Below are 21,854 nucleotides of genomic sequence, written 5' to 3'. Positions count from 1 at the left end.
GGGCCTGGTTGAATGGGACGGAGTCGCCTCGTGGCTTCAGAGCTTGGGGGTTTTCTATCTAGGTGAAATCTTGGCTGGCCAGGTTGAATAGCACTGAATAGCCTTGCTGCTTGCAAGCTTGGCCAGCTTGAACTGCACTGAATAGTCTTGCAGCTTAAAAGCCTGGCCGCTTTCTACATAGGGCCTGGTTGAATGGGACGGAGTCGCCTCGTGGCTTCAGAGCTTGGGGGTTTTCTTTCTAGGGGAAATCTTGGCTGGCCAGGTCGAATAGCACTGAATAGCCTTGCTGCTTGCAAGCTTGGCTGCTTTCTCCCTTGCGGAATCTTTGGTTGGCCAGTTTGAATAGCAATGAATAGTCTCGGTGTGGCAGGTATGAATACTGCAATTAGCCACCTTGATTAGCATTTAATGACCTTGCAACTTCAAAGCCTGTTTGCTTCCTGCCCGGGAGAATCCTTTGTTGGGAAGTGTTCGCTGGTCCTGATTGTTTCCTATGTGGAATTCCCAATTTCCCTGCTTTCAGAGTGTTGCTCTTTATTTACTGTCCTGGTTTTAGAGATTATATTGTTCTGTATTATTATACCACAGTAATTATTTCATATTACAGTAGAGTCTCACTTATCCAACATTCGCTTATCCAATGTTCTGGATTATTCAACGCAGTCTGCCTTTTAGTAATCAGTGTTTTTGTAGTCAAAACAATTATTCATCTCCCTCTAATTAGGACTTTATTTTTCTTGGTTTTTTTAAATGTCTAAACACAGCGGGGATGACCATGTCTTTTGTGGCCAAGTTTCGTGGGGTTGGGGTGTTTAGTTTCGCTGTTTACTTCAAGGCAGAAATGGTCAGAACATTTTTATATATATAGATGGCAAAGGAGCTATCCAAGGTACTGAGTCTATTTGGGGGATAGATGTCCCCACTTTGTAGTCCTTCAAAGCTCAGATTTAACTTGGTGCCCCTTTCACATTGGAGGCACCAGCCACTTCTGCAATAATAATGGTAATAATAATAATGATAATCATCATCTTCACAATCATCACCATCTAATGGAATTTAGGAATGATAATTATAATACATGGATCTAATGGAATTTAGGAATAATAATAACAATACATAGATCTAATGGAATTTAGAAACGACGACGATGATGATGATGATGATGAATGGATGTAATGGAATTTAGGAATAATCATCCTCGTCGTCATCATCTTCTCATGGCGAGTTACAACATAGCTGAAACACATAATTATCAGAAACATTATATAAAATGCACACACAGTAGAGTCTCGTTTATCCAACATAAACGGGACGGCAGAACGTTGGATAAGTGAAAATGCTGGATAATAAGGAGGGATTCAGGAAAAGCGTAATAAACATCAAATTACATTACGATTTTACAAATCAAGCACCAAAACATCATGTTTTAAAACAACTTGAGAGAAAAAGCAGTTCAATACACAGTAACGTTATGTAGTAATTAATATATTTATGAATTTAGCACCAAAATATCACAACATTTATTGCAAAAACGTTGACTACCAAAAGGCAGACTGTGTTGGGTAATACAGAATGTTGGATAAGCGAAGATTGGATAAGCGAGACTCTACTGTAATAATAATACTACGTGGATCTAATGGTATTTAGGAATGATGATGATGATGATGCATGGATCTAATGGAATCATCGTCATCATCATCTTCTTGTGGTGAGTTACAGCATCGCAAAAATATATAATTATCGGAAACATTATATAAAATACACATATTTATTTGTTTGTTTATTTACAGTATTTATATCTTGCTCTTCTCACCCTGAAGGGGACTCGGAGCCGATCATAACGCACATATACATGGCAAACATTCAATGGCATTAGACATACGACATATATAGAGAGACACAGAGGCAATTTAATATTTTCCAGCTTCCGGCTTCATGAGGGTATGCTCGATTCTGGCCACTTCATTGTCCACTTGTTACACCGAGTCCTTGATGGAATACTTCCGCATTCTTTCGGCACACTGCTGGAAGATTTTTTTAAATTAGCCTCCCCGCATAAAGTGGTACCTAAACTTCCTACACGACAGATGCCACTGTCTTTCGACAACGAGCTAGGCTATTAATGGTCGGGAGCTCAAACTGACCCGAGCTGGTTTCGAACTCATGACCTCTTGGTCAGTAGTGATTTATTGAAACTATATTAAAAATAATCAATTAAAGCCAATGTTTGTTTGCCTTTTGTTTGCAGCTTAATCCAGGCCAGAACAGCTGCCGGGACAGTGACAGCGAAAGTGCCAGCGGTGAATCCAAAGTCTTCCATCGGAGCAGTTCTCGAGAGAGGCTCAGTGATGTAAGTGCAACTTCTCTATTAGGCTCCCATGCTATTTACCATATATACTTATGTATAAGTTGAACTCATGTATAAGACTGGGCAATCTTTGGGGACAAAATGATGGATGTTGAAAGGATCTCAGTCTCAGTTCCATGACTGGATTATGATGGATCTAAATAATTGGAGTACACCAGTTTTCCTACCCTTGTAGTACAATAAAAGTACCATATTTTTAATGTGACAACTGTACTAATAGTTTAGATGAGCATAATTGACTAAGGTCGGTTGGCATCCCTAAGTATGAAGATACAGAAAGAACACAGAGCTTAAATCATTTGGGTTTGGCATTTTTTTTAATGGTTTGAGACTAGAATTAAAATCACCAAAGCTGACTGTCATGGGATCAATGTGGTATGGGTAGATGTAATCTATACCCCACTAAGGAAAAGAAGATCTCTTGGCGAGTTTGGTGGAAACTGCTAATAACAATCCGTCTTGCACTTTGCTGATGTCGAAGAAATTCAAGTATGTTGTTTTGACTGCCAGACACAGCGACCGTGTAAGAAGTGATAAATATATTACCAGCCAAACTTGTGGTCTCCCTCCCAGATTTGGTGATTTTTTTTTCCTTCTGAAAAGTAAATAGAGTTCTCTGTTTCCCCCATCTACCGATTGCAAACAAAATATTATGTGCGCATTGCAGGAAGTTGAGGAATGGCTGCCCACATGGCTGCTCATCCTATCTGGATATGCAAGTCTGTCACCCTCACTTTGTCTTATATTTGATCCCCACCCAAATAAAATTTATATATACACACACACACACACACACACACACACACACAGTAGAGTCTCACTAATCCAAGCCTCGCTTATCCAAGCCTCTGGATAATCCAAGCCATTTTTATAGTCAATGTTTTCAATATATCGTGATATTTTGGTGCTAAATTCGTAAATACAGTAATTACAACATAACATTACTGCATATTTAACTACTTTTTCTGTCAAATTTGTTGTATAACATGAAGTTTTGGTGCTTAATTTGTAAAATAATATCCTAATTTGATGTTTAATAGGCTTTTCCTTAAGCCCTCCTTATTATCCAAGATATTCGCTTATCCAAGTTTCTGCCGGCCCGTTTAGCTTGGATAAGTGAGACTCTACTGTATATATACACACACACACACACATATATACACTTTATATATATATATATATATATATATATATATATATATATATGATTTTTTAAAATATATATCTATATAAAATTTGATATAGATTTGATATAAACCTATGGATTTATCCATCCACAGTTTGAAAAAAAATCCAAAAAGTACATCTTACATTTTCTATTAGGTCAGTAATTCAGCAGCACAAGGGTTTAATCCATTGCACCAACACGGCTGAGAGAAGGGACATGAGGACAACATTGAATTATTTGAAAGGATGTCATTGAGGAGTGGAAAGCTCTTTGGCAACTCCTTCCCCACAAAACTCTGCCGCTTGCGTCCTCAACCAGCCGGTCACCCCTTTCCGCAGCTTCGTATCATCGCCAAAACACTGTGTTGAGGACACAAGTGGCAGTGTTTTGTGGGGAAGGAGTTGCCAAGCTCATTCATCGCTATGTTAAGTGCCTAGATTTGCATGGCAACTATGTTGAGAAGTGGTATTTGTGTCTGGCTTTCAACTGCATATGGTAAATGTTTTCTCCTATACTTTGTTCATTTTTAATTCCAAAAAGTAATCTGCTTTCTGGATAACCCTCGTATAAACAGACACAGGGAAACATTAACTCCCTTATTACAATGGCATACAATGAGGCACAAATACACAAAGGCAAAGGCTTCTTCTTTCATTTCTGGCTCTGGAGGTTGTGCTCATCTCTGACTCTGGGGGAGGTGCTCTTTCTCTATTTCCAAGCCGAGGAGCCTGTGTCCGTAGAGCCCTCCTGGTCGTGTGGCCGGCGTGACTGCTTGGAGCATGTTTTGCCTTTTCCCGCTGGAGCGCTACCTATTAATCTACTCACATTTGCATGTTTTTGAACTGCTAGTTTGGCAGGAGCTAGGGCTAAAAATGGGAGCTTACTCCATCCCACAGATTTGAACTGCCAACCTTCAGGTCAAGGGTTTAACCCAGTGATTCCCAAAGTGGGCGCTACCACCCCCTGGTGTGCGCTGCAACGATCCAGGGGGGCGGTGACGGCCACAGGTGCATTTGGGGGCGATGAATAACTGTATTACCTTTCTATTCTGAGTTCAAAAATAGTTTCATAATTTCAAACTTCAAATTTCTAAGTTTCTAATTTACACCTTTCTTTACTATATTTTATGAAAAAGGTAGAAACATTAATACGAGGGTTATCCACAAAGTAGGTTACCTTTAGGAATTAAAAATGAACAAAGTATACCATATGCAGTTGAAAGCCACACCCAAATACCACATCTCACATAATCGCCATTTAAATCTAGGCACTTATCATAGCGATGAATGAGCTTTGCAACTCCTTCCCCACTAAATTCTGCCGCTTGTGCCCTCAACCAGTTGGTCAGCTCTTCCTGCAGCTGCGCAGCATCGCCAAAACGCTGCATTGCCAGCCATGCCCCCATTGTTGGAAACAAGTGGTTGAGGACGCAAGCGGCAGAATTTAGTGGGGAAGGATTTGCAAAGTTCATTCATCGCTGTGGTAAGTGCCTAGATTTGAATGGCGACTATGTTGAGAAGTGGTATTTGGGTGTGGCTTTCAACTGCATATGGTAAATTTTTTCCTATACTTTTTGAGGACGCAAGCGGCAGAGTTTTGTGGGGAAGGAGTTGCCAAGCTCAGTCATCGCTATGATAAGTGCCTAGATTTGAATGGCGATTATGTTGAGAAGTGGTATTTGGGTGTGGCTTTCAACTGCATATGGTAAATGTTTTCTCCTATACTTTTTGAGGTCGCAAGCGGCAGAGTTTTGTGGGGAAGGAGTTGCCAAGCTCATTCATCGCTATGATAAGTGCCTAGATTTGAATGGTGACTATGTTGAGAAGTGGTATTTGGGTGTGGCTTTCAATTGCATATGGTAAATGTTTTCTCCTATACTTTGTTCATTTTTAATTCCAAAACGTAACCTACTTTGTGGATAGCCCTCATACATATATCTTTCTGTTTTTTAAAATGCTATTAAAATTTTAATTAATTTCCAGGGGCGCTGAGTAATATTTTTTTCTGGAAAGGGGGCGGTAGGCCAAATAAGTTTGGGAACCACTGGTTTAACCCATTGCACCACTGCGGCCCCTGATTAGCAACCGCCAGGGAGGCAAAGCCAACCTTTGTAATATCTTCCAAGAAAGCTCCCTAGTGCTAAGAGACTGTTGAAGAATGGATCCTAATTCTGATCGGACACAACTTGGATTGCCTACATAGGCTGGCAATTGCGTCTATTTCTACACAAACCATGGGTGGTGGACACAAAGGGAAACTCCGGAATAAATGTGCAAATAATAACAAGAATAATGTGCCCTCGTTTTTTATTTCTTAAGGCCAATTAATTAGCCAACCACGCTTGACATGGCGGTGATGCCTCCTCGCCGAGTTCCCTCCTCTGCGCTCCTTCCGCCTTCTCCCGCTTCCCCCCTCTCCCTACCTCTGCTTCTGTAAGCTTTAGGGGACTGACAACTTGTTTTCTGCTTTCTGGATAAGACTGCCCTCGGGGTGCCAAAGACGCCGAAGCTGTCAGCTCTCCCCCCGCCCTCCTTATGTAAAGCAGAAAGGCTGTCGCCAATTTCATCTCATCAAAATCTCGCCTGCAGTAGAATTCATTCAGCTGAGATTTTGCTCTAAGGCAAGATGGCTGCTCCTTCTGTTTTCCTCAACCTGGAATCCGAGTCAGTCCAACTTTGCCTTTCTTTCCCCCTGATTTATTCATTTCCTCGTGCATTATAATTTGGCTCCCCGTGCACCACACTTATTAATCTATATGCATTAATTTCGGGATAGTCAATACCGCTGTCTTGTAGGATATGAAGGGGATTTGCTAATGGATCACTGGAAATTGTTTTTTTTTTTTTGTGGTAAAATAGTGTAGTGGAGACAGAGGGAGAGAAAATATCTTAAACAGCAAACAAGGACTCGGCTCCGTATTGGGGCGTTGTTATTCATCAAGGAGCAGACCTGCAGAATTATTGCAGCGACTGTGCTGAATACATTAGCTTAATACACCGACATCATCAGAGAAGTAAACACAACGTTACGGATTGTTTAGAAAGAGAAGAAAAATAATAATGCGAGAGGGAAAGAAATAGGATGCTCATTTGTATGTTGAATGAGCATTTGCCTCTGGGAGATTATGTATAGTTGAAGACATCAGGCTGCAGATCTTTTTGTGGAAGAGATGAAGCTGTGGATGCTGCGGGAAAAATATATATATTGAAATGTAAGGAAAGGGACTATAAACATTTTTATATGATAACAGGCGAAAGAAGACATGCACTAGATGTAGCTTTTGTTTCTTGACATTGCAGGGTTGAAGTAAATCACAACAATGCAATGTTGTGCTGGAATTCTCCATCTCTGAAATTCATTTTGTTGGAGAAGATGTTGTTGGAGTATGTTTTCCTAACTGGAGGTACAGAATGAGGACCTTTCCTACCACTTTAAATGGATGTTTGGGGCTCTACCCACTGCTGCTGGCTATTCCCCTTAGTTTTCTCTTAACCTCTGAATTGCTACCCGATAGACTTGTGCAATCGGGGTAAATCTTGTCCTGTTTCGTGTCCATCCCGGCTTTCGGTGGTGACCCCTATCCATTTTTTGGGAGCGTCCTGAAATCGGGAGGGCAGATAACTGTTTTCGCTCTGGTGCTGAAAGATCTGTTATCTATTGGCCCGTTATGGGCAGGGGATTTCCAGGCTCCCCTTCCTGTCATTTTAGGTATTTAAGTTGTCGATTCTAGAGGAGGGGCGCTCAGCTGCAGGCAGGTGCACACTTTAAGGAGGCTTCTTACCTGCTTGTCTACTCCAGAGGAGACGAGCTTGTCTGCAGTCGGGCATGCTTTCTGGGCCTGTACACCACACATACTCTCCAATGCAAGGAGGCAAGTTCTGTTTCTTACTCTAGAGGAGGTGCTCAGCTGCAGGCAGGATCATACTTTAAGGAGGCTTCTTACCTGTTTCTCTACTCTAGAGGAGAGGTGCTTGGCTGCAGTCGGGCATGCTTTCTGGGCCTGTACACCACACACACTCTCCAATGCAAGGAGGCAAGTTCTGTTTCTTACTCTAGAGGAGGTGCTCAGCTGCAGCAGGATCGTTCTTTAAGGAGGCTTCTTATCTGTTTCTCTACTCTAGAGGAGAGGTGCTTGTCTGCAGTCGGGCATGCTTTCTGGGCCTGTTTACCACACACACTCTCCAAAGCAAGGAAGCAAGTTCTGTTTCTAACTCTAGAGGAGGCGCTCAGCTGCAGGCAGGTGTGCACTTTAAGGAGGCTTCTTACCTGTTTCTGTACTCCAGAGGAGAGGTGCTTGGCTGCAGTCGGGCATGCTTTCTTGGCCTGTACGCCACACACACTCTCCAATACAATGAGGCAAGTTCTATTTTTTACTCTAGAGGAGGCACTTAGCTGCAGGCAGGATCGTACTTTAAGGAGGCTTCTTACCTGTTTCTCTACTCCAGAGGAGAGGAGCTTGGCTGCAGTCGGGCATGCTTTCTGGGCCTGTACACCACACACACTCTCCAATGCAAGGAGGCAAGTTCTGTTTCTTACTCTAGAGGAGGCGCTCAGCTGCAGGCAGGCGTAAGCTCTTTCTGTACCTGCACACCACACATATACTCTCCAAGGCAAGGATGCTGCTCACAAAAAGCAGACGGGGAGCTGAGATTAGCTCCGGCTTGCTTTGGTATCAAGCTAATTTTCGTACGGGGAAGGGTTTCCGGTTACGTGCTCCCGAAGGCAACGAAAGTAATGAAAAAACGGATATAAGGCAAGGCAAGGAGGCTGCTCACAAAATGCAGACGGGGAGCTCAAGATTGGCTCCTGCTTGCTTTGGTGTCAAGCTGATTTTCATACTGGAGCGGGCTTCAAGTTACGTGCTCCTGGAGGTAACGAAAGTAACGAAAGAACGGATGTAACGAAGGAAAACACATCCGCGCACAATTCTACTATCTGTGCCCATATTTACCATCACGAATTTTAGAAAATGCCACACAGAAGCATGTGCTTTGGCATTCAGTGGGAGAATGCCACTGGATCCAATGTCATGGTATTTTCCAGAGGACAGGTACAGCAGCGGAGAGAGAAGCTTGAAAGTGAAGATTTTGCAGGCAAAGAAGGCTCAAGACCTTATAGGGTCCTCGGTGGCGCAACGGGTTAAATTGTTGAACTGTTGAATCTGCTGAAGCTACAGGTTGGGATGAGCTCTTAGCTCTTGCCAACCTAGCAGTTCAAAAACAGGCAGATGTGAATAGATCAACAGGTATCACTTCGGCGGGAAGGTAATAAAGGCGCCCATGTACCATGCTGGCAACTCAACCAGGAGGTGTCTACAAACAACGGACTCCTCGTCTTGGAAATGGAGCTGTTCTAATCAAACGGGGTACCTCTGGTTCACTGTGCACGCATGAGAATTTGTTTTTCACATGTGCTTGTTTTGCGTTGCGGCGGGGGGGAGAATGCGAGTATTTGAGGCCGGGCATTTCAATGTTTTGTTGCATTACGTTAATTCCTCAGCAGTGCAATCAAATTCATGTCGTAATTAAAGCTGTCAGTTGGAAGGCAAGCCAATGGTTGCAAAAACACAGCATAACAAATGAAGTGAAATGCTTCTGCATGTAGCTATACAATGCTTCGCCAGGCATGAAATTAAATAAGTAATTTGATGTTGACATCAGAAATTGAAATGATACCCACTGTTCCTTCATTCTGTCTGCCTGACATTAACAATGGCCAGAACAAACACGAGCGGCACCAAACCGCCTCCCCGCCCAACTTCCTCTCCTAATTCACAATATATATGCAAAATCAGTACAGCAGACCTGCAAAGACCTGAAGGATGTAATTTCTATGAGTCCTTGATGAGCAGCTGAATACGGAAAGGGTTCTTCGTGTGTTTCAGGGCCCAAAATACTTTGCGCAGTCAATAGCACAACAGCCAAAGGCTTATACGTGCGATGCTGTAGTTGCTTGTCATTTCTGGATGCAAGCCTGAGCCCACCTCTTTGGCTTCCCTTGGGGACATGCTAATCAGCCACGATGCCTATGTTGTTTACAGTATTAATTTATTTGTTGTTTGGGGGACAGGCATGGGATTGCATCCCGTTGGACATTTCGCAAACAAATGTATCAGATGCTTGTCCTGGACACAGTTCTCCCAGAATATTCCCAGCACCAACGGCAATGTTTCACCCTTGTTGTTGGGTCTTAGAAGCAAGATGCTGGGGATGCTGGGGATTCTGCCTCAGAGGATGAAGGTTATGATGGATTTTTCACTGATTCTATGTGTGATCAGCCTGAATCACAGACAGAAATGCAGGCCATAGATCAGAGTGAAGGGTTGACAGGTACAGAAGAGATAGATGTTTGGGATTCCATTTCTCTTGAGAATCGGCCTTCATTGCCTTCTCGACTTTCAGAGGATAGGGAGTTGCCCCATGATATGAGATTAGGTCTCCGCTCAGAGAGAGCAAAGCAAAGGTTAATTAGATGGTCAGAAAGACTTCATGAGAAACAGTCCTTGAAACCCAGGTGCAGAAGGGATGACTTCATGGCTTCTTGGTCAGGTTTGAATTTAAATTAAGAGTTGGTTTTCTGGTCTCTTCATAGCAGACATTGCCTTAAAATCAAGTTCATGTTTAGCTCTCAAGTTACCTATGTTCCTGAAATAATTTCGTCTTGGAAAAGTTCCTGTTTTTGTGCCTATGGATTAATGTATATCTTCCTGTTTCATGCTTATGGATTTATGCTTATGCTCTTGACTTCATGGATTTTATGTACCTTGCCTTCATGGATTATTTGTATCTTGCTATCTTGGACTTGTTAATGTGGGATTTGTGTATTGATAGTGTTTAAATGCAATTTGTGTCTTGGTTTGTATTGCATACTGATTGCATCATCCAGAGTGTACTATAGTCTGTAAAGAGTTAATTACTGAGAAGCTGTGATGACCTTGATGTGTGGCTGGAACTGGGGAGTGTCCAGACACAAGTGTTTGTGCATTACTGATTACATCAGTTCAGTTTTGTTCTGCTGTCTGCTGAGAAGTCAAGTCCTGTGTTTGCCTGCAAGTCTGTTTGTCTTTATTACTGCTTTCAGTAAAACTTGTATATAGTTTTACCATCGTCTCTGATGTCTCTTCGTGCTGCGTTCCTCTGACTCCATCCAACTTCTGCTGCGCTGCGTAAATTACTCTGACAGGACTATCGATCTTTGTATTTTGGACTAGTGCTATTTCATAGCACCCTTTCTATAGCTTTTTAGGAATTGCCATTTTCCCTTTTGTAAATAAACTGTAGTTAGCTACTTCTGGATCCTGAAATGAACAAAAGCACTTCTCTGTGCATGTATGCCTTTTATTTTCATGCCCTCCTTTCCCCTTTAGTTAAACGAAACATTTTTTGGTTGAAAAACTTGGCAAACTCATTAGAAAGAAAGGAAGGACTGGAAGGAGGAAGGGAGGGAAGCATGCAAGCAAGAGCATGCAGCCATGGTGCCAAACCTGCAAACCTTTTCCGTTCCGTCCGTCTAGGAATCCCTCCTCCCTGCCCACTCCTTGACTGCCACACAACTAAGTCTCTGGAGTCCAGGGCACTGAATGCCAACATGTCATGGAGGTTGGTTGATATGTGTCTATTTAGTCTCAATGTAGGCCAAAATGCCATCATTAATTCATTATCCAGCTGCCTGTCAAATAAATTGGCAATTACACCCACCACCGGAGCCTGGAATTTCAGTAAATAGCGTGTTACTGTCAGTGGAGCGGTTGAGGAATATAAAGGTGGGGGAGATTAAACAAACTGTGTGTTTGTTTCATTAGCAGATGACATGGACCAAGAGCTTTCGGTACAATGCTGGGGTATTTGTGTGTGTGTGAAAAACATTTTTAAAAGATCCGATAATGAGGAGATGTGGGTTGGAACAGGGAAAGAACCAAAGGAACGGGGGAGAGAACTGCTTCTGATTTGCCTGTTTGTGTTTTCTTGCAGACCTCGACGTCATCTAGCTTGGGAACGGGCTATTTTGTAAGTAGATCTCTGCTTTTTTTTTCTCTAAATGCTTGTTTTGGAATGGTGTAGATTGTGAAGATGGCGATGGTCGCATTATGGCATTGTCATTGGAAATGGACACATAAAGTTTACAAATTTGGTCAACTGTTGCAACTACGTAGCCCCACCACACATGTAGATAGTTTCCTCATCAATCGCCGCTCTGTTCTCCAGCACTGCAGAGTTGTATTTTTTGTAACTTGTGAGTTAAGTACCACCTATATAGATAGATGTGTGCATGTTGTTTCCTCCAAGTGTTCCTCTCATAATACATAGAATTGGGGTCCTGGATCATGATAATAATCTGCGGCTGTATTTATTTATTATTTATTTACAGTATTTATATTCTCAGGGCGGATTACAATGAACATATATATGGCAAACATTCAATGCCATCAGACAAACAACATATAGTATAGTCACACACAGAGACAATTTTAACATTTCCAGCTTCCTGAGGGTATGCTCGATTCTGGCCACAGGGGGAGCTGTTGCTTCATCATCCACGAATGACACCGCGTGCTGTACTTCCTCATTCCTTTCCATGTGTTGCTGGCAGTTTTATGGTGCTGTAAATTAGTTAAATTAGCCTCCCGCATAAAGCGTACCTAAATTTCCTACTTGACAGATGCAACTGTCTTTCGGGCTGCTTAAGTAAACAGCAAGCCGGGCTATTTAATGGTCGGGGGCTTAACCCGACCCGGGCTTTGAACTCATGACCTCTCGGTCAGTAGTGATTTATTGCAGCTGGTTACTAGCCAGCTGTAGAATCATATATAGAAATCAGAGTATGAGCTTCTTGGTATATTCGTAGCAATAATCATTCAATGCAGTTTTATCTTTTGGCCTGTGATAGATCTACTTGTTTGAAAAAGAAAATAATGAGCGACCTAACATTACGGAGAACACACAATCGCTGTCAATGTGCAAGTTGCATGCCACTTGGACAACCACTTTATCTTGTTGGGTTTGCGTCCGACACTTGACCCAGCACTTGCAGAAGTGCTTCTCTTGAGATGAGTGAATCATGATTTATTTAAATAAAGTAACACAAGAATTGCATTCCCATGGCAAGTTTGGTTGTCTAGTTGTCTCTCTTGATATCATTCTTGAATTGGTTTGCCCAGAATTAGACACAAGGTTATTCCAGGTGAGGTCTGACCAAAGCAGAAGAGAGTGGGACTAGAGCTTCCTTTGATCTGGCTTTAGCTTTCTCTGCCAAAGTGTGTGGGTACCTTACCAAACTACAGCTCCCAAAATTCCATAGTATTGAGTCATAGAAGTTGAAGTGTTCCCAAACTGCATTCATTTTGCAGCCTAGATGTACACCAGGAGACAGACATTCAAATCCCTGCTCAGCCATGGAAAATCACTTGGACAAATCGTATTATCTTTGCTTCAGAGGAGTACAGTGCCTTGGAAGCTCTGTTGAATCCAGAGGCAATATGCTTTCAAGATAACAAACAGATACACTGTTTTTACTATCTATCTTGAACCTATTATTATTATGAATAATAATAATAATAACAGTAATAACTTAATTATATACCACCTTCTCTCCTCAGGAGGACTCAGGGCAGTTTCCAACATAAAGCAAAACATTCAATTGACCATGAACGTAATAAACATAATAAACATAATAAAACAAGAACATACAATTCAAAACAATTTACAAAAGTTAAAATCCAGTTTCAATATGCTCCATCAATGGGTTCAATATACCAGTGACCAGAGTTTCAGAGTGGATATGGCCAACAGTTCATGGTCTATGTTGTAATCTAATCCTGGTCTTGTTTTTTGAAGTGGCAATGGAACTTTTCTATGTAGTGTATTTGATTTTGGACATTATGAATGCAGCCTCCTTTTTGGTTGCATGAAGAATATGTTTGTAATGAAAAGATTGTTGGCCTCCCAAAATTAATGGTGAAGGGCTGGGGAAGAAGTCAGGAAGAACGCGGGATAATACAAGAAGATACGAATACCAGACTTAAAGTTGAAGGGCTATATTTCTCCTTTCTTTGCTCTAGAGGATATGTAGAATTTTTCTTATTTTGGGTAATTGTAATTGATATTAAGAAATAGATGTACCAATTTTAATTTTGTATAGTGTTTCTTCCCCCGCCTTCCAGCTTCCCAATATCTCTCTTAAATTGTGGTGCCCAGAATTGTACACAATGTTTCAGGTGAGGTCTGGAATACCTGTATATAGTTCTGTATTTCACCGAACAAGGTGGGTGTGCTTGGATCAAATAAATTAACCTTTTTAGGCGAAGAAGCAAGCTGAATTGTTTTGACATTTGCTCGTCAGCTGCCAAAGAGCTCCCCTATTCCCCACCGAGAGAAGCTTTAATTTGCACCCAATCTGGTAAAGCTTGGAAGCATACGTTGCGGGAACATTCCCCGAGGAAATAGCTTTCTCAGCTGTATGCATAAAAGATGGACCTAAAAGCCAATGAGCTCAACAGCTGTTTGCACTGTGGCGGCATGCCACTGGGACGCCACATGGTGCGGTGTAGCATGACGTTCCAGAAGCCCTTCCCCGGAGAGCCCAGCATGAGACAGCTGTGTTAAGGGAGCAACCTTATCGAGAGCCACTGAATGTGGGGTGCGAGGACGACATCCTATTTGAAAAGCTGCTCGTATTTTCAAACCAGGGATGTGTCATTTCACACATTCACACAATGGCTTCATAGCGGGACAGGGGAGACAATTAGAACTGATTTTCAAGAAGAAGACCAATCTCTACTTGTGAAATTATGTACTTATTTACAATACAGTGTTCCCTCACTACTTCGGGGTTCGCTTTTTGCGGATTCGCTGTTTCGCAGTTTTTCAATACAGTGTTCCCTCACTACTTCGCAGTTCGCTTTTCACAGATTCGCTGTTTCGCGGTTTTTCAATACAGTGTTCCCTCACTACTTCATGGTTCACTTTTCACAGATTCGCTGTTTTGCGGTTTTTCAATACAGTGATCCCTCACTACTTCGCGGTTCGCTTTTCGCAGATTCGTTGTTTCGTGGTTTTTCAATACAGTGTTCCCTCACTACTTCCCGGTTCGCTTTTCATGGATTCGCTGTTTCGCGGTTTTTCAATACAGTGGTCCCTCACTACTTCGCGGTTCACTTTTCGCAGATTTGCTGTCTCGCAGTTTTTCAATAAACTCTAAAAAGAATATTATAAATAATAAAAAATTACAATGTACAGCCTAAGGAAGGGAGGAAGGAGAAGCCGAAGGGAGAGAAAAGGAGCCCAAGTGGCAATGGGAGGAGAAGGAGGCGATTTATCAACACAGGATTGGTTGATAAAGACTTAAAATAGTATATAACTACTAAAATAATGAATAAATATTGAAATAAATATTTATTTTATTTATTTATTTACAGCATTTATATTCCTCCCTTCTCACTCCAAAGGGGACTCAGGGCAGATCACATTGCACACATAAAGGCAAACATTCAATGCCATGACACAGAACAGAGACAGAGTTCGAGGCCTCTTGGTCAGAGTGATTGGTTGATTTGTTGCAGCTGGCTTGCTTTCCAGCCTGCGCCACAGCCTGGTGAAAATCCGCAAAGTAGCGTCCCTACTTTGCGGATTTTCACTTATTGTAGGTGGTCCTGGAACGTAACCCCCGCGATTATTCCGCCCTTCTCACCCCGAAGGTCTCCCTCCTTTAAAATTTTTTTGTTAAGATAATATTAACTAGTTGAAGCTTTGAACTAGTTGCCCACTTCTTCATGCAGTCAAATCATGCCTGGTAAGATTTGGTGACAACACATCACCAAGACAAAGGCAAAGGCTTCTCCTTTCATTTCCGGCTTTTTTCTGGCTCTGGGGTAGGAGCTCTTCTCCGTTTTCAAGCCGAGGAGCCTGCGTCATGATACTTAGAGGGATGATGTGAATTCCTTAGAAGGATAAGATCAGAAGGAGGGGATGGTGGAAGATTTGTGCATGAACTCATCCATGCATCCATATAAAATGGGCCCAATGCCTTGTGAGCAGCAGTATGAGAAGCAAAGAAAAGACTGCCACATGGCGTTAGCGCACAGCACGTCTGCTATTGACAGCTTGGGCCGCTCGGAGATTCAATGACAGATGCAACCATTGACACCTCATCTTGCTTTCAGGGGGTGTGCATCATGCCTCAGATGCGAAAAGAAAAGTTTATTTTCCCCAGCAACCCAAGACAGAACACTGTCTGTTGGCACAAGATGTGATGCTGTCAAGGAGCCAAACGGAATATATACCGTATTGGTTTTATGATATTGCCAAAAATTACAGGAAAAGCAAGCTGGTATTGATACAGCCTTCCAGAATCGTGTGGACACATCCATCTCTTGGTGGCTCCTACTGGTGTTATTTCTTGCTCTGGGTCTCCAACCCATCCCAATTCATTACGCACAACCAATTAAAACGCTTTAGAATGCACACTGAAGTGGATTATATGGTAGTGTGGAGTCAAGATAATCCAGTGCAAAGCAGATAATAAAAGATTATAAATGGATTATATAGCTGTGTGGAAGGGCCTTGAGTCTACACTGCCATATAATCCAGTGCAAATGAGATAATCTGTGGAAAGGCCTGAGGCCTAAGTCTGCCTGTCCCCTAACTGAACCCTGGCTGTCCCTGTGCTGAGTTGGTTGCTAGGAGACCAAGTGGGCAGAGACTAGCCCTCTTGACTGGCAGCAATTGGATAAAAATAATTATTGCTCTCCCTCTAATTAGGACTTTATTTTTCTTTTCTTTTTGTTGTATCAGCCTAGAGGTGTGGATGATGGGTTGTGTTGTCAAATTTCGAGGTTGGGGGGCCTGTAGTTTTGTTGTTTTGTTGGTCGCCGTGATGCCACAAAAACTGGGAAAACATATTGACTCGAGTATAAGCCAAGGGTGGGAAATGCAGAGGCTACTGGTAAATTTCAAAATAAAAATAGATACCAATAAAATTACATTAACTGAGGCATGAGTAGGGTAAATGTTTTTTGAATATTTACCGTATTTCAAAGAAAAACAGTAAGCTAACTCTGTAAGTGCATAAGTAGGGTCAACTAAAACAATATGGTATCAACAATAACTTTATAATAATCATCATTATCATCATCATCAACAATAACAACAACTTCCTGTGTATCCTGCTCTATCTCTCTCCCCATGGGGACTCAGGCCGGCTTCCAACATAGTAACAGGCAAACATTCAATGCCTACATAAACAATGCAGGGCTAGATATAGCTCTATAATTATATATACTAATTTCACATTTGCATTTCCCCCCTGAAAAGTTTGCAAATCCTCTCTCTATATATGTGCATTTCCCTCCTGCAATATTTGCAAGTCCCATTTATCTATGTTTACATCTATCTAGACATCTCTCTCTGTGTGTGCATATTTAAAAAGGCCTATATCTATATTAATATCTATCTATCTAGACATTACTCTGTATATAGAAAATTATATCTTTATAGGACTTGCAGAGACTTGCAAACATGTGAGGGGAAATCATATATAAAATTAATGTATACATATAGGTACAGATATACAGGAACATGGAAATCTCTAGATATCTATATGTATATAGGATTTGCAAAGACCTGCAAACATATGAGGGGAAAATTCATAAAATTAATGTATTTGTAGGGGAAAATCTATATATTATTTACAAGCTTTGGGGCATGCATTTGCCCAAGGAAGAAATGCAAGCAAAACCCCCCTAAAAACAACTTTGGCCTCTTTTCTCCTCCCCTTTCCCACCTCTTTTATTTCTCCCTCTTTCAAACTCTAAAAGTAGCCAGAAAAGGCTTTTTCAAACTACCCTCCCTCTCCCAAAAAAACCCACTCCATTTTTGTTTCCTTAGGAATAAAAAGAAATACACACCTTCTGTTACTCTCCTTTCCCTCCCTTTTGACTCAAACGTTCTTGCAATAATAGTAATAATAATAATAATAAATCCTGCAAATTTGCAAGAGTCTCTCTTTTTCTTCCCCTTCCACCATGCAATCTTTTTCTTCTTCCTGGCTTGCAAGAGGTTCTGTCACTCACTCTCCTTTCGCTTTTAAAAACATTCCCTCCTTGTCCCTCTCTCTCTTAAAAAATAAGATAACCAGCCTGGGAGGAGAAGCAGAGGAGGGAGGCTTTGGAAAAGAAAACATACTGTGGCCTCCAGGCTCCACTGCTGGCTTGATCTTGACCCGATTATAACCCTGGGGAGGCTTTTTCAGCCTCCAAAAAGAGATTAAAAACTCGGCTTATCTTTGAGTATATACTGTAAGTAGCTAAAAACTAAATAACACATTTAAAAGTAGTTCCGAAGCAGGAAGAACAGATACACCTCATTTCAAAGGTAAAACAAGGAAGACGGGATGAGAATGCGCATACTCAAGGTGGGGTGGAGACAACAAGGTTTACACCATGATTTAGGCCTATGAAAGCTTGCACCATGGCTATGACTTTATGATAACACAATAAAGAGATTTTTTGTTCAATAATAATAATAATAATAATATTTTTTAAAGGCCACCCTACTGGGATCTGCAGCATCATCCGAAAATACATCACACAGTCCTAGACACTTGGGAAGTGTCCGACTTGTGATTTTGTGATATGAAATCCAGCATGTTTATCTTGTTTGCTGTGTCATACAATAAAATAATAATTTTTATCCAGGAAATTGAACAATATACAATAAGACACACAAACAAAGGCAAAGGCTTCTCCTTTCATTTCCGGCTCATCTCTGGCTCTGGGGGAGGAGCTCTTCTCCATTTTCAAGCCAAGGAGCTTGCGTTATAACCTCCTGGTTGTGTGACCAGCATAACTGCTTGGATGTCTTTATGCCTTTCCCGTCGAAGTGGTATCTATTGATCTACTCACATTTGCATGTATGTTTTCTAACTGCTAAGTTGGCAGGAGCTAGTGCTGACAGAAGCGAGCTCACCCCATCTCGCGGATTCGAACTGCCCACCTTCAGGTCAGCAGTTCAGCATCTCGCAGATTCGAGATCCGAATCCGAGATCTGATCCAAATCTTAATCCGAGATCCATGGATTGAACAAAGATTCAATCCATTGCACCACTACATCCTTCTTCGGCATCCTTAGGTCACAATATAGACTGTGCAGCTGTGAAATTGAAGTGTGGTATTTGGTTATTTGCAGCCTCCCAAAAGATGTTATTTTATGTTTGTGTGTTGTGTCCCTACCGTAAGTAAACATCATATATTAGAGTTGTACATGTTTTGGGACCCTTCACTCATTGGTGTTGCTCTGCCCTAATAAATAATCACTTAACGGACTTGGTTTATAAGAAAACATTTTAACTATTTTGAAATAGTTCGTCCAAAAAGCTCCGGGTAATTGCTGTGTTGGCTATATAGCTGTTAATACGCCGCTTTGTCTTTCCAGCCTGTGACTGTGTGTTATTGCAAAGGCCAATTCTTGTTAGCCACCACTTGGCTCTATAAATCATGGTTAACAAATCTTAATTTTCTTGACTTGGCTAAAGACAGAGGTGCTGTTTTCGCACAGTAATTAGCTCCAGCGACTATCGTTGCAGAAAGAAAACCTCTTGCAGTTTATTGCGTCCTGCGATACATTTTTGCTGAAGGTTTCAAATTCCGTAAATTCCCCAGTTTTCAGAACCTTCATGTTAAAACGGAAAAGAACCAAAATGAGAAGTTATTTATTTGATTTCTATTTGATACTTTTCTCCAAAAGCTGGAATTCAGGATGGATCATGGATGTGAAAACAAGTAAAGAGACAGGTACAGAAAGAAATGGGCAGATATATGAGGGTTGAATGAAAAGTAATGCCTCCACCTTCACTACTTGGATTTGGATGGGAATATTTTAATAAATCAAACGCAGAAATAATCCTGAGAATGTGCTCTTTAACGACCACTATTCAGTTTTCCATAACAATCACCAGACAATTGGATACATTTCTGCCAACGATGAACAGGTTTTCTGAAGCCGTCACAGAAGAAGTCGACACTCGGTTTCCGCAACCAGCGTCTCACAACCCCCATTGTGCACAGATCTTCCGATAGTCAAGCAAAGCAATAATATGACCCACACGTTCTTGTGAAATGCTGATTATGCTTGAAATTTCTGTGTGAGACGACGGTCGTCCTGAATCAATCTGTCAACCTTTTGCTTGTGAAACTCGGTAGTCCAACTCTTTGTTTGTCACGCAAGTCAGATGTTCCCACCTCAACATTTTTAAACTTACTCGCCCAACAACGCACAGTACTCACGTCAACACAATCCCCATAAACAGCTTCCATTCTCTGATGAATCTCCTTTGGAGTGACACCTTCTGCTGTCAAGAATTCAATGACTGCACGTTGCTTAAGTTGCATTGACCGACCGTCTGCGCAGGGTTCCATACTTCGCTCTTTAACAACACAACCGTTCAATGCTAAGGCTTCCTCGTCTGCGCAGGGTTCCATACTTGGCACTATAACAACACAACTGTTCAATGCTAAGGCTTCCCCGTCTGCGCAGGGTTCCGTATTTCGCACTTTAACAACACAACCGTTCAATGCTAAGGCTTCCCCATCTGCGCAGGGTTCTATACTTCACTCTTTAACAACACAACCGTTCAATGCTAAGTCTTCCCGCCAAATGGCACTGTAGAGGAGAGTCTACTGAACAAGCCAGTACCTGCCGCAGACCAGGACTGCCATCTGTTGATGAGTTACGAAGGTGGAGGCATTACTTTTCATTCAACCCTTGCACATCACATTACTTCAAATAATCCCAGCCTTTGGCTTTGAGCGGGATGGTGGTTTTAGCACCAAACATTCCAGGAATGTATCTAGATCCTGGAGCGGTTAGAGTGACTTCCTGGAGACCCAACACTTGGATTGATTTCTTCTTTATTAGGATTTCCAAACCTTAATGCAGCTCATTAGAAGTGGAGCCAGGAATTAATGAGGGCGAACTCTGCTTATCGGAAACGTTGCACATGCTCGTGTTTATACTCCGGGAGCCGCCGAAAAACTCTGTGCCTATTAAAGGCATCCATAATGGGCCACCCCAAATCTTTTTTTCACACAATAAAACCTTTCTCCAGGTCAATTAAATTTAATATTTATCAGCCACAGTTGTGTCCCTTCTGCATGGAAAAGTAGAGGAAAAGAACGGGAAATGGCCACTGCGGAAAAGTAGTCGGTGTGATGGAACAACCGACTACAAGTCCCCTTTGGGATGAAAGAGAGCAGTATAGAAATGCAGTACAGTGTCCCCTCACTACTTCACGGCTTCGCGGTTTCGCAGTTTTTCAATAAACAATAAAAGAATATGATAAACCAGAAGTCCTCAAACTTTTTAAGTGGAGGGTCGATTCACAGTCCCTCAGACTTTTTTTTGGGGGGGGGGGGCAACTAGGATGAAATAGTCTCAAATTAGGATTGTTGTTGTGTGCCTTCAAGTTGTTTCAGACTTAGGTCAACCATAAGTAAAGTTTAGGACAGGGGCCAGGTCAATGACCTTGGAAGGCCACATCCAGTCCACAGGCCTCAGTTTGGGGACCCCTGACCTAGACGATCTCATAAGACCATAGGTAAGCAAAGAGACCTCCAAAGACCATCTAGATGGTCTCATAAGACCATAGGTAAGGATAGGTACCCTCAAAGACCATCTAGATGGTTTCATAAGACCATAGGTAAGGAAAGGGACCCTCAATGGCCATCCAGATGATTTCATAAGGCCATCAGAAGACCATAGATAAGGAAAGGGACCCTCAAAGACCATCTAGATGGTTTCATAAGACCATCAGAAGACCATAGATAAGGAAAGGGACCCTCAAAAGCCATCTAGATGATCTCAAGGGCCATCAGAAGACCATAGATAAGGAAAGGGACCCTCAAAGACCATCTAGATGGTCTCATAAGACCATAGGTAAGGAAAGGGGCCCCCAAAACCTTCTAGATGATCTCACAAGGCCATCAGAAGACAATAGATAAGGAAAGGGACCCCCAAAGACCATCTAGATGGTTTCATAAGACCATCAGAAGACCATAGATAAGGAAAGGGATCCTCAAAGACCATCTAGATGGTTTCATAAGACCATCAGAAGACCATAGATAAGGAAAGGGATCCTCAAAGACCATCTAGATGGCCTCATAAGACCATAGGTAAGGAAAGGGGCCCCCAAAAGCCATCTAGATGGTCTCATAAGGCCATCAGAAGACAATAGATAAGGAAAGGGACCCTCAAAGACAATCTAGATGGTTTCATAAGACCATCAGAAGACCATAGATACGGAAAGGGACCCTCAAAGACCATCTAGATG

The 21,854-nt window shown here is 41.9% G+C and overlaps 1 protein-coding gene across 7 annotated transcripts in view; it reads left to right on the top strand.

Moving 5' to 3' along the window:
* Positions 1-21,854, top strand: part of auts2 (activator of transcription and developmental regulator AUTS2) — a 481,369-nt gene that overhangs the window by 123,577 nt on the left and 335,938 nt on the right. For all 7 annotated transcript variants that reach the window (XM_062960188.1, XM_062960191.1, XM_062960189.1 and 4 more), the window contains 2 exons: positions 2,249-2,350; positions 11,507-11,542. In XM_062960188.1, the coding sequence (XP_062816258.1) occupies positions 2,249-2,350; positions 11,507-11,542 (138 nt within the window). The remainder of the gene's footprint in view (positions 1-2,248; positions 2,351-11,506; positions 11,543-21,854) is intronic.

Source organism: Anolis carolinensis, unplaced genomic scaffold (genome assembly GCF_035594765.1).
Source record: "Anolis carolinensis isolate JA03-04 unplaced genomic scaffold, rAnoCar3.1.pri scaffold_7, whole genome shotgun sequence".
NCBI lineage: Eukaryota > Metazoa > Chordata > Lepidosauria > Squamata > Dactyloidae > Anolis > Anolis carolinensis.
Note: the sequence above shows the minus strand (reverse complement) of the source record. Positions and strands in the feature narration are given on the sequence as shown.